General features: G+C 37.0%; 1 protein-coding gene across 2 annotated transcripts in view; it reads right to left on the bottom strand.

The window, feature by feature from the left end:
• POLR3A (RNA polymerase III subunit A) overlaps window positions 1-13,804 on the bottom strand; it is a 62,176-nt gene that overhangs the window by 33,402 nt on the left and 14,970 nt on the right. For both annotated transcript variants that reach the window (XM_053692121.1, XM_053692122.1), the window contains exons 8-20: window positions 13,171-13,307; window positions 12,702-12,805; window positions 12,350-12,491; window positions 11,759-11,899; window positions 11,344-11,413; window positions 8,304-8,431; window positions 8,049-8,187; window positions 7,761-7,925; window positions 7,124-7,296; window positions 6,807-6,918; window positions 4,439-4,557; window positions 2,905-3,042; window positions 144-314 (exon numbers count right to left, since the gene is read on the bottom strand). In XM_053692121.1, the coding sequence (XP_053548096.1) occupies window positions 144-314; window positions 2,905-3,042; window positions 4,439-4,557; window positions 6,807-6,918; window positions 7,124-7,296; window positions 7,761-7,925; window positions 8,049-8,187; window positions 8,304-8,431; window positions 11,344-11,413; window positions 11,759-11,899; window positions 12,350-12,491; window positions 12,702-12,805; window positions 13,171-13,307 (1,739 nt within the window). The remainder of the gene's footprint in view (window positions 1-143; window positions 315-2,904; window positions 3,043-4,438; window positions 4,558-6,806; window positions 6,919-7,123; window positions 7,297-7,760; window positions 7,926-8,048; window positions 8,188-8,303; window positions 8,432-11,343; window positions 11,414-11,758; window positions 11,900-12,349; window positions 12,492-12,701; window positions 12,806-13,170; window positions 13,308-13,804) is intronic.

The following is a 13,804-nucleotide window of genomic DNA, read 5'->3' as shown; positions in this document are numbered from 1 at the left end:
ATTACAGTTTTGTACCACCCTAAATGGTGGAAAATAGAGATAGGTAAGAGATGCATTAAATTGGCAACTGATTAGACCTGGGGACTAAGGATATGTACTTATCATGCACATCTGTCTCTAAGTGAACCCCGAGCACGGCTCACCTTCACATTGTCCAGAACACGCTTAAACTCCAGTGGCTCATCCTTCCCTTCCATGGCTGCAGGGTCTAACCCATCTCCTCCATAAATGAACTGGATAATATCTCCAGTAGAGCTCCTGACAGTCAGGTCATATTGCGAACACAGATCTTCAAGAGACTTCACTAGACGCCTCTGCACAAAATAAAACAGAAAATGCATATATTAAAAAATATATATAACATCAATATTTGTTCTGGTATAGATAGTTTATTTAATATATGCTCATTAAGCAGAAGTAGAAATGAACATTCAATGCTCATTAATAGTAACTATAAACCAATGGGCATTAACAGGATATCAGCCAATCAGTATTAGAAGCACACAAGTTATACAACTGTATTGGTTTCAAATTTAAAAAGCTTTAAAGGGACACTGAACCCAAAATTTTTATTTTGTGATTCAGATACAGCATGCCATTTTAAGCAACTTTCTAATTTACTCCTATTAGCAATTTATCTTCGTTCTCTTGCTATCTTTATTTGAAAAAGAAGGCATCTAAGTTTTTTTGGGGTTCAGAACTCTGGATAGCGCTTTTTTTATTGGTGGATGAATTTATCCACCAATCAGCAAGGACAACCCAGGTTGTTCACCAAAAATGGGCCGGCATCTAAACTTACATTCTTGCATTTCAAATAAAGATACCAAGAGATTGAAGAAAATTTGATAATAGGAGTAAATTAGAAAGTTGCTTAAAATTTCATGCTCTATCTGAATCACAAAAGAAAACATTTGGGTTCAGTGTCCCTTTAACTTTATATATTGATGTAAAAATGTTTTGGAGTACAGTGTCCCTTTAAAAAGGGACCGTCAAGTCCCAAAAAAAAATAAATCATGATTTAAATAGGGAATGTAATTTTAAACATCTTTCCAATTTACTTTTATCACCAATTTTGCTTTGTTCTCTTGGTATTCTTAGTTTAAAGCTAAACCTAGGAGGTTCATATGCTAATTGATTAGTCCTTGTAGACTGCCTATAATCTGAATGCATTTTGACCACTAGAGGGCATTAGTTCATGTGTTTCATATAGATAACATTGAGCTCATGCACGTGAAGTTACCCTGGAGTGAGCACTGATTGGCTAAAATGCAAGTCTGTCAAAAGAACTGAAATAAAGGGGCAGTTTGCAGAGGTTTAGATACAAGGTAATCACAGAGGTAAAAAGTGCATTATTATAACAGTGTTGGTTATGCAAAACTGGGGAATGGTTAATAAAGGGATCATCTTTCTTTTTAAACAAAAAAAAATTCTGGTGTCGACTATCCCTTTAAGCTCTGCATTTGATTATGGTTGGTCTTTTGTCACATATGAACATTTCCTGCTTATATGGCTTTAATGTGATTAGAATAAAGACAACATAACAGAACAAATAACCCTAATGTAAAGAAGATGCAATAGGCACATTAAATACATTAAATACGCACAGTACGGAATTTATTCCCCACCTCCTTCTAGCCACCATGATGAAATCTTTCAATTCATTCCAGTGCTGATTTATTTGCAAAATGAAGTAACTCTGCTTCAGATACCTGCAGTGTAACCTAGGTTCTATAATGACAGCACCGATGATTAGTGGGAGGTGCATGAAATGCATTTAGTGTCCCTTTAAAGGGACATGAAACCCAACATTTTTATTTCAACTTTCCAATTAACTTCTATTATCAAATTAGCGTAAAGTGAAGGTCAATTTTTGCTATTAACAATACACTATGTTAAAATTTAAGTTAAAAATATTAAAGTCGCTGATTTTATATGTATAAAAACGAATCCATTTCAAATAAAATCTATTTATAATATACCTCCGTTATCGTGATTAGCTCCGCCCCTACCACACTTCCTTATTGTGCTGTTATGACATTGCTTTTTTTCTTACAAGCGGACTACGCTCGTGCACCCGTGTTTTTTTTCAACTGCGCATGCGTATCGTCAACTCAATAGCGCATGCGTTTCATCCACGTAACTTTGTATGCAATGTATAAACCCAATTCTATCATTTATTGCTACGCAAGTCTGTCAGTCAGTCACTCGCAAGATCGCTCTGCACCCTCTAATAGAGCGAGAGAGCGTTGCTGTTGATTCAATGTTTCAACAATTGTGAGAGCGGACAACGCATGCTCGAAACATGAACGAGCATTCCGATTATGACGCGCTGTTTTTTTAAACGCATGTGCAGGCGGTTTGAATGACGAAACAGAAAAGGGGCTGGACGCCACGGGGGTAAACAATAGATAGGATAGAAAAACTGTCAATCAATAACGGCAGTATGGCGGGCGGATTATACAGGCGAAACGGAGCCGATTCAACAAGTAAAAAATATAACTTTTCATTGTATCTAGATATAATTTGATGAATGAACATCATACTGAATTTAGCAAACATATTGAAAAATGCTAACCAAAAACGCCAGACTTGACCTTCACTTTAATTCTTCTTTGTATTCTTTGTTGAAAAGGCAGCAACGCTATACTGGGAGCTAGTTGATAATACCATATATGTGCAGCCACCAATCACGAGCTAGCTCCCCATAGTGCATTGCTACTCCTGAGCCTACCTAGGTATTGTTTTCAACAAAGGATACTAAGAAATCGAAGCAAATTAGATAAGAAAAGTAAACTGGAAAGTTGTTTAAAACTGCATGTTCTAACTGAATCATAAAAGTTAGATTTTGTCTTTACTGTCCCTTTTAATATACAGATAGTACTATAAACTCTGAGCAGTTCTCACCTGCATGTATCCCGTCTCTGCTGTCTTTACAGCAGTGTCCACCAGACCTTCTCGTCCGGCCATGGTGTGGAAGAAGAATTCTGTGGGCGTCAGACCTGAATAAAAACTGTTGGCTACAAACCCTTTGGCTGCGGGGAGCTGAAAACAGATTAACATATGTAAAGTTTAAGATGTAACACAATATTTTGATTAATGGAACAAAAAATTATTCTGGAGACAGACTACCGTATCATAGTTGTAAAAATTATGACATTTAAAGTGACTTAAAGGGACATGAAAGCCACATTTTTTCTTTCATGATTTAGAAAAAGAATGCAATTTTAAACATCTTTCTAATTTACTTCTATTATCTAATTTGTTTTATTCTCTTTATATTTTTTGCTGAAAAGCATATTTAGATATGCTCAGTAGCTGATTGTTTGCTGCACATAGAAGCCTCGTGTGATTGGCTCACCCATGTGCATTGCTTTTTCTACAACTAAGGATATCTAAAAGATGAAGCAAAATAAATAATAGAAGTAAATTGTAATGTTGTTTAACCCTTTAAGGACACAGCTTTCAGTTTGCTCAATTGTTTTATGACGGAAAATTTCCGTCATATGTCCTTAAGAGGTTAAATTTGTATTCTCTATCCGAATCATGAAAGAAAGATTTTGGGTTTAGTAGCCCTTTAAAAGCTTCTACACAATTAACCACACTACTGAAAGAACGTTGTGTTTAAAAGGGACAGTAAACATACAAAATAATATATAATTGTGCACATAGGGGCACCTTTATAAATCTAAAGCATTTCCTGATTTTTTTATCACAAAGTTGGATTCCGTTCAAGGTTCTACTGATCGGGTCTTGTTGTTCAAAAGCGATTTGCAGGTGCACTGTCTAGTCACAACGCGCCATTGAAGTGAATGTAGCTCGCTCCCGCTCTGATCTGGTAGCGGGAGCGAGCTACATTCACTTCAATGGCGCGATCCAACTTTGGATAAAAAAAAATAATAATCAGGAAATGCTTTAGATTTATAAAGGTGCTCCTAAGATAAAGCTAAATAATTCTGCACTATGGGCAGAATAATGTAACATTTTGTATGTTTAGTGTCCCTTTAACCTAAAAGTTCACAACTGCCTCAAACATTTTCCAATTCCCTCTTAATTAGCTCAGAGTGTGTCTGCAGCCACTTAGGTTTCCTTATACGTGTAATCCATAGTTAACCGTGTTCTTTATGTGATTAACCAAACAGGAACTAGACATTTTAAGTCACTTTAATAAGCAATATACATTTATTTATGAAACCTCATCTGCTATTTTATTTCTATAAAAAGTACTTTTACAGACAACTTCCCATTGCGTGATTACTGAGAATAATATATAGCGTTAATTGCAATTATAACACGGTACAGTAGATTAGAGATGTATTGCAGAGACAATCACCATTTTAATGGAAATATTTGTATCTACAAAAAAACATAAAAAAAAACTCTATAAAATAGATCTCATGGGTTAATCTCATATTACTGGGGTACAGAAAACAACTCTCACCTTTGAGTGTTTTTCAAAATGAGGGAGTGATCGGTTCTCAAAGCCGTCAGGGACACGAGAACCACTGATGGCTTGCTGACCCACACAAGCAATCATTTGGGAGATGTTAATAAAAGAACCTGCATGTATGGCAGAAAAAAAAACAAACAAAACGATTAGATCAGGCAAAAATATACTGAGAAATTAACAGAGATAAAAAAACTAAATATGTATGTGGTTGTGTGTAGTTTTACACTTTCTCCACCTGGGTGGGAAACATACCCATATATATTAAAGGGACACTAAAGTGAAAATGAAAAACTTTCATGATTCAGATAGAACCTGCAGTTTTTTAAAAGGGACAGTCTACACCAGAATTGTTACTGTTTAAAAAGATAGATAACGCCTTTACTACCCATTCCCCAGCTTTGTACAACCAACATTGTTATATTAATATACTTTATAACTTTTAAACCTCTAAATGTCTGCCTGTTTCTAAGCCACTACAGACAGCATCTAGTCACATGATTTTTTTTATTTGCTTTTCACAACAGGGGAGTGCTAGTTCATGTGAGCCATATAGATAACATTGTGATCACAGCCGTGGTTTGTGGCAGACACTGCCCTAACTGGCTAAAATGCAATTCAATAGATAATAAAGAGAGTCATGTGATGAGGAGGCTGTCAGAAAAGGCTTAGATACAAGGTAATCACAGAGGTAAAACGTATAATATAACAGTGTTTGTTATGCAAAACTGGGGAATGGGTAATAAAGGGATTATTTATCTTTTTAAACAATAAAATGTTTTGAGTAGACTGTCCCTTTAATATACTTTAGAATTTACTTTAAACACTAAATGCATGCTAGATAGAATGATACAAAGAAAAGATTAGTCCATGACTAACATGTAGATGCATTTTTTAAAGTTTCATTAGTTTAAAAAGTGACAACATAAGTGTAAAGTTTTAGTGTCTATAAAACACTGGGAGCTGCCATGTTGTAACTTGTATTACCTTCTCTGCAGTGGCCAATTAGGGACAGTTATAAATAGGTCACTAGAGTGTGCAGCCAATGGTTGTGCTGGATTTAACAGTGTTCTGCACTTTCATTTCTAACAGGAAATGAAAAACTCACAATTTCAGAATGGAATTACAGGCAAAGAGGACAAAATAAATAATGAAAGTATATTGCAGAGCTGTTTTATATATACAATTTATAATTTTATATTACCACCTCAAAGTGTTTAATGTCCCTTTAACTATTGATTTCTGTAGTGTCTTTGTATATGCACACTTGCAGAGGCACCAGCTCCTTTTGACCACGTGCACAAGTTCAGTATGTTTACTAGTCTGAATTACAAATAAGCAGTAGATTATTTTTTAGTGACAAAGTGCTATTGCATTGTTTTTTTTATTATGCACTTGATTAATAAAGGCAATTTCACTGTATTTAATGGCCCTTTAATAAAATACTGCATCGTGCGCTGCTGACAGCATTATGGATAGCCACATGTTAATCTTTATTAAATAAAGTAAATGAAGGAATCAATACTATAACATGTTCCTTAAAGGGACATAATACTCATATGCTAAATCACTTGAAACTGATGCAGTATAACTGTAAAAAGCTGACAGGAAAATATCACCTGAGCATCTCTATGTAAAAAAGGAAGATATTTTACCTCACAATCTCCTCAGCTCAGCAGAGTAAGTTCTGTGTAAAAAGTTATACTCAGCTGCAGGTAAAAAAAATTTAAAAAATGAAGAAATGAACAGCAGCAAATCAGCATCAGCAGTACTGAGGTCATGAACTCTTACTGTGATCTCATGAGATTTGACAGTAAGCTTCCTTTACCTGATTGGTGAAATAATATGAGAGTGCACGAAGCTCATCCCTTCAGATGTCCCAGGACAAACACACTAAAATGCTGCTTAGAAATCCTTTACAATGGGAGGTGGCTACTGAGGAACTTTTGAGGTAAAATATCTTTCTTTTTTACATAGAGATGTTCAGGTGATATTTTCTAGTCAGCTTTTTACAGCTATGCTGCATCACTTTCAAGTGTTTAAACATTTGGGTATTATGGCCCTTTAAAGTAAAAATACCTCTCTGCTTCTATAATGAGCTATTAATTACTAAACAGGACTTCACCATGTGTGCGCCTTTTCTCCCTGAGGTTTGGTCTGGAAACATCCACAGCAGTTGCCACCTTTTATACATATCCTTTGGTGCACTATCACATTGTTTTTTTGTTTATTGGACTGTGATTTAAACAAGTGTATATATCGTTTTGTTTCACCTCAGAGATATATACACATTTTTTTTTACAAGCATGGTGTGCAAGGGTTTATGAGAATTAGACAATTATTAAGGCTTTGCTGGAATCACCTTTGGAGCCACAAAGAGCCATTATGAGGGGGCTGTTACTCTTGTCCAGCTCTCTCAGACAGGCGCTGCCAGCGTGGTCTCTTATTACAGACAGCTCCCGCAAGATTAGGGCCTGAAAGAAGCAACAGGAGAGAGGCTGCAATTTAACCCATATACATCAATCTTCATGTTATGTCTGCCTAGATTTACCCATCTACTTCCCACTAAACATATCCTTATTAGGAACTGAGAACTAAACTTTTTTTTTATTAAGGTCTATTTGCAAAAAACAGTATTGTTTATTAATAAAGTTAGTTGTGGGTGGTGCTAGTACTGACCTCCAGAGTCTCTTCTGCACTGCACCCAGGCTGCTGTTGCAATTTGCCAGTGTTCAGAGCCTCAATGTATTCATTACATTTCTTGTATCCAGCATCTAGAAGGTCCTGTTTGGCCTTCAGCAGTCCCTGGCCTGGAGTGACATCCCCAATGCCAATGGAGAACCCACGGTTGGCTAACAAGAGATCAAAAAGGGAGATTAGAACCTAGACCATGATTTGGACTTATGAATACATGTCAAGAAGAGTAAGAAAAGTTCCTAAATGTGCAGGCTTGCCTGGGGTTAAATGACTCACTGAAAGCTGTGCGGCTGTCTGAGTGCTGTGCGTTTTGCACTGGCATGGGATATGTACCCAGTCCGGTTTGATAGTGTAGTCCATTTCCATATTTTGTATGTGTCTAGGTAAATTACAAAAGGCCTTTGTCACCATTGTTTGTTTCTCAGTGTGTTTGGTTGAAGGCATGCCTTATGCGGCTGTATGTTAGGGACCCAGGGTCGAAGGAACTTTGACTTGGTCCTGGGCTATCACCATTTGGCCAAATGCTGTAACTAACTCTTCCATTTTGCTTTCAATCTAGCGCTAGACACGTGTTGTGTGTGTGTGTGTAGATATAGAGAGGCACATTTCTGATGCTTACACAGGTAGACAGGTGCCAGTCTTGCCAAGCGAGACATTGAATTAGCAGCCTCCAGTTGCCCCCAATCTCTTAACAGTATATAAAAAATGTTATTCTTGGAGCCAGAACCCAGTGTACCCTTATCCATAGTGCCGCTCATCAGCTCGCTGTTTTGAATAGTCACATCTGTGGATAAAAAACAGTAATCACAAGAGTGGAAAACAACAATGTATTTGCAATACCATAGATATTGAATGCAAAAATAAAATACATTTAAAAAAAACAGGATTTAAAAAAGGAAGCTCTTACAGGAATCATTGTAGCATAAATCTTCCCCCTTGCCAGAGTATTGCTTGCCCTTGGTTCTTAGGTTGGCACGAACTGGGTTGTCAAGACTGGGCTGTAAAATAAGCCCAAAGATTTGCTTCCCTGTCCACAGAGTAACTGGCTATGAATACAGAAAGGAAAGCAATTAAACTGTTAAACTCAGCAGCAACAGATAACTTTCATACCTAGTAGAATTGCCTATCCACTTGTTTACAAACTCAGGATTTAGGAAATTACCTTTAGAATAACTGGGGGTGGCAGTCGTACTTTTATCTTTTCATCCTTCCCCACTAAGATAGATGCAATTATCTGGCAGGCTTTGGAACGGTCAAAGAAAGTATCCTTGAGTGTAAGAAGGTACGCAGCTGGTGAGAGAAGGGTTACAGTTACAAAGGAAAGGGAATGTGCGATTGATTTAGCATCACATAATTCTAGAACATCCCCATGCCACACATGCGCCAGCCGCTGCACAGCCAAAACAATTGTTGTGGTCCATAATCAATGCAGACAACAAATCTGCTATTAAAAAACGTGGGTAGATTATGCTGTATATTTGTGTAAGTATTATATTGGGGACAAAAATTAGGATTTGTGGCATATAAGCCAAGTGCTGAATTAGGCACTCATATATTGCAAAGATTATGGTTAAAAACAAAAACTTTATTAACATATATACAGACAAAACCAGTATTCTGAAATTGGAATATTAAGAAAGTAGGATGATCACTACCACTTCTTCATTTAATTTATTCCAACACTGAAATGGAAAATAAATAAAAACAAGGGGCCACAGAACCTGGGGGGTAGGTGTAGATGGAAGTTAAGAATGTTACTGAGAGAACGGGAAGAGTTACAAACAACCATTCAAGAGACATACAGTCTATGCGCTTAAAGGAGTCGTCATGCCTGCATACTGCTGTGATTTAACACAGTCAGCTGATTTCTAACTCGATTCCCTATATATTTTAAATTGTGCATACAGCAAGTCATGCGGGAATACACTGCCAAACAGTCACTAATTGTGATGTAAAAAATCCTTTAAACCATCACTGGCATATCAGCCACTTGGTTAAACTGCAACGTAGCTTATATATATTTTATGGCAACTTTGTAACAAAAGGGTATTCTCCCAGAGCGGTAACAAACACACACCTATACATTCACAACACCAACGTCCCCCAGACTCCGCCCACTGAAGCGTTTCGTCACTGTGCGTGACTTCGTAAGTAACTGGGAAAATGTTTGTATCATTCTATTTGTCACTGTATCCAGTACAGTGTTTGTTTCCAAAACAAATCTTTTCATGTGGATTCTGACATCAGTTCTTAAGCAGTCTACAATTACATAATTATAAAAGTATAATATGTCCTTATTAAACCAGGGGTTAGAAGCTCTTTAACACCTTGAGTGCTAATGACGGCTCTGAGCCATCACAGAGTTTCCCACTCTGGTGCTAATGACGGCTCAGAGCGATCACAAGCACTCTCCCACCTTGAGGGAGATCTGGGGGCTCCCACCCGCTCCTCCTCCAGCATAACGTCAGGCATCGCCGTGGCTTCATGTTAAGCGCGGTGACATCACGTGACATAACGTGATGACGTTGTCGCACAACTTTATTTAAACTTAATGTTAAGTATAGGAACAGGGAGCATGCTGTTTAGAAGCCTGTATCCCAGGCATCTAAGCAGCTACAGACCCCCAAGGTGTTTTTTTTTTAACAGTATAAGTTAAAAAAAAAAATTGTTCAAAAAAAAAAAAAAAAAAAAAAATCTTAGCACCCACGTCGGAAAGTGCTTAGCACTCAAAGGCTTAAAACAGACATTCCAGTGCAGGCTATTCTAGAACTAGGTTTTAATTTTTCCTTCTCTAAAACAGGCAGTGTAATGACTTGCTAAGCAAATATATCTGCAGCTATAGAGCCTCAGGATGGTTTGTTCTGGAATATATCAAATGTGTTAGGAACCCACAGACCAGGAGTTGATTACAGGGATATAATACTTATATGCTAAATCACTTGAAGGTGATGAAGCATAACTGTAAAAAGTTGACAGGAAGATATCACCTGAACATCTCTATGTAAAAAAAGTAAGATGAACAGCAGCCAATCAGCATCAGCAGTGCTGAGGTCATCAACTGTTTTACTGTAACCTCATGAGATTTCATAAAAAAAAAAAAAAAAAAAACTTCCTTGAACTGAATAGTGAAATAACATAAGTGTGCATGAGGCACGCTCGCTTGCAAGTCCCGGGACAGGCATATTGAAATGCAGCTTAAAGTGGTTTACAATGAGATTTGAATACTTAAAACATTGAGGTAAAATATCTTTCTTTTAACATAGAGATGTTATTTTCTAATTAGCTTCTTACAGCTATGCGGCATCACTTTCAAGTGTTTCAACATTCGGGTATCATGGCCCTTTAACGTATGTTAAAGTGATATTACGGATGCAAGTGTCCTGGCGTAAGAGATATAGTATTATGCAGAAAGCAGATACAAGGTGGCAATGGATAATGCAGTCTTCTCTACAAGCTGAGGTAAGTAATCTAGGGAAGCTAATAATATACAAGATACAAAATGAGGCTTCATTATGAGGCTATTTCATCAGAATCCTTTAAAGCCTGGTATTAGGTCACACCCTGTAATCATTAGAGAACACACAATACACAGCCCCTCCCTGCTTGAGCCCACTCACAGCAATGTTCTGCTTATAAACTACAGCAAGCGCAGCCTCACTCGCTCTGAAATACATGCAACTGATACGCTAACATTGTAGAAGAGACAGTTAAAAAAACCTTGTAGTTACAAGACATTTAAGTTGTACTGCTACAGAACATATCAGCTGTGGTTAAAAAACATTTAAATAAAATTATCTTGTTTGATGGATTTGCATAGATCTCAGTGTGTTGCACTTTCACAAGAATAAATATGGCACTGAAATAGCTGAATGGTGAAAAAACAGGCATCATAGATTTTTTTTGGTTTAGAACTCTGGACAGAGCTTGTTTATTGGTGGGTGAATTTATCTACCAATCCGCAAAAACAACCCAGGTTGTTCACCAAAAATGGGCCGGCATCTAAACTTACATGGTTGCATTTCCAATAAAGATACTAAGAGAATGAAGAAAATTTGATAATAGGAGTAAATTAGAAAGTTGCTTAAAATTGCATGCTCTATCTGAATCACGAAAGAAAAAAATTTGGGTTCAGGGTTCCTTTAATAAAACTGAAGAAGGCACATGACTATTACATTCGCCAACCTCAGACTACAAGCACTAACCTGTGAGGAAGTCCTGAATGGCAGCTATCAGTGGCTCCCCGTTCCTTGGCGTCACTAGGTTAGCTTTGGTCTGCACAACAAGATGAGAGAACCTACATTTAAATATAAATGGCAGCACTGCTATTCTTGCTGCTGCAGACTCTTTTATCAAGGTCTGTACGTCTTTAAAATAAAATAAGAACTGTGACAATTCTGCGACAGCTACACACGTTAAGCAAATAAAATGTCACATTAAGTTAAGGAAAATAATCATTAGTATCATGATATGAGCACTTTACAAAAGGCCCAATATTAAATGTCCGAATTCCAGAAAGTAAGGAAGTAGCTTGATGAGAAATCAATAGCCAAATATTAACCTCACGCCGTCTGTACATCTAGTCGTCTAAATATTTATGCAGTACTCAAGTGGACTCACCCCCATTAACACATAAGCTTCAGCTTTGGCTTCCTCTGTCTGGGGTAAATGAAGGTTCATTTCATCCCCATCAAAATCAGCATTGTACGGGGTGCAAACACACTCGTTAAAGCGGAAGGTCCGGTGAGGTTTGACCCGGGCCTGAGTGGGGCAATACAGAGTAAAAGATGCTTAGTATACGCAAAAGGAGAGTAAATGTGAGCACTAAAAAAAAAAAAACGCTAGCCAAGCAAAAAAAAATATTCTACAGTAAAATTAGTTTATAATCAAACAGGGATATTATCAAGAGACTACTGTTAAAGGGATACTAAACCAAAAAAAAAATCTTTAAAAAGGGCAAAGTAAATGAAGTATATTGCATTTTTTTTTTATCACCCATAATTAAACAATTTTATATTACAATCTCAAAGTGTTTAATGTCCCTTTAGCATACTTAGTAACACCGTATTTGATTTACACAAGATTTGTGTGCATGTTCAGATTATCTATAAAACTATTGAGATGAGGGTGTTGAGATTCTGATTATCGCTTAAGGCTCTGGTTGAGAGCACTATAACACAGCAAGTGACCCATGTAGCACTCCACACTCACTATGTGAGCCATGATGCTCAGCTTGTGCAGGGAAGGCTGTCTGTTGAACAGGACAATGTCTCCATCTATCAAGTGCCTCTCTACGACGTCCCCATACTTCAGCTCCTGAGCTATCTTCTCACGGTTACCATACTTCAGGAACCTGGTTAGGGTAATACAGGATAGTATAGGGATAGAGATAGAGAGAGAAGAAAGAAGAGACGAGAGAAGAGAAGAGAAGAAAGATAGAGCGCAAACATTTGAGTCTCTAATTTTCTCTAAGATGAACAAAAGTATAAAATAGTTTAATAATTTAGACATTGGATCAGTAATTTAAGAATATGTCAGAAGAGGATGCACAAGTGAGAGGAACCTTTTCATTTGAGTATATCTCTGTTGGATGAAGTTGGCTCCTGGATGAACGTCAGGTCCATTTTGTACCAATTTCCTCATTAAGTGGATATTTGCCTTGTTTACCTGCCAAAAGAGTGAAGATGCAGATAAAGCCTAGATCAGGTAGGAAGATAAATCTCTATAAATAAAAGCAGACCTTTTACAATCTACATGACTTGAAAAAAACTCAGACAGAACAAATGATTTAGCTCAAGTATCGAAAATGGTTGTCCTCTGTTCCAAAAAACTGTTTGGAATTTCCATCTCTTCACTTTAAGAGAGTTGACAAACCATATGCAAATTCTATTTTTCCAAATAATTTAAAGGAGCAAATATTTAGAAGCCCAAGCAACATGGATTCTGGGACTTTCCCATCCCTTCTGCATCTTTTTAGATATTACTATTTTTTTGCCCTTAGATTATACTCAGATGGGATAACATTCATTTACCTTTTCAGGAAAGGTCAATATTTTGGCCACATGGACAGGAACAGCGACTTCATCAATACGTAGATTAGGGTCTGGGGAGATTACTGTTCGTCCAGAGAAATCCACTCTCTTTCCAGACAGGTTCCCTCTAAACCGACCTGCAGGAAATAGTTAGATTTGCACTTAAGTAGACAAAAGACCAGATGCTTAAAAACTATCTAGCATTTTAGCCAGTAGCTTTAACTTAAAAAAATCTCCACTGCAAAAACTATTTGTCCATCAAAATGGTGAAGCAGTCATGACCATTGTCAGTGACACAACCAGTTAAATGGAAATTAAAGGGACATGAAACCAACATTTTTTCTTTCATGATTTAGAAAGAGTATGCACATTTAAACAGCTTTCTAATTTACTTCTATTAACTAATTTGCTTCATTCTCTTTCTTTCTATCCTTTCTTTCTATCCTTTGTGGAAAAGCAAATCTAGATAGGCCGAGTAGCTGCTGATTGGTGGCTGCACATAGATGCCTCGTGTGATTGGTTCACCCATGATATTGATATCAAAGGATATCTAAAGAATGAAGCAAATTAGATAATAGAAGTAAATGAGAATGTTGTTTTAAATGGTATTCTCAATCTGAATCATGAAAGAAAA

Source organism: Bombina bombina, chromosome 9 (genome assembly GCF_027579735.1).
Source record: "Bombina bombina isolate aBomBom1 chromosome 9, aBomBom1.pri, whole genome shotgun sequence".
Lineage (NCBI taxonomy): Eukaryota > Metazoa > Chordata > Amphibia > Anura > Bombinatoridae > Bombina > Bombina bombina.
This window is presented reverse-complemented; position numbering and strand designations above follow the sequence as displayed.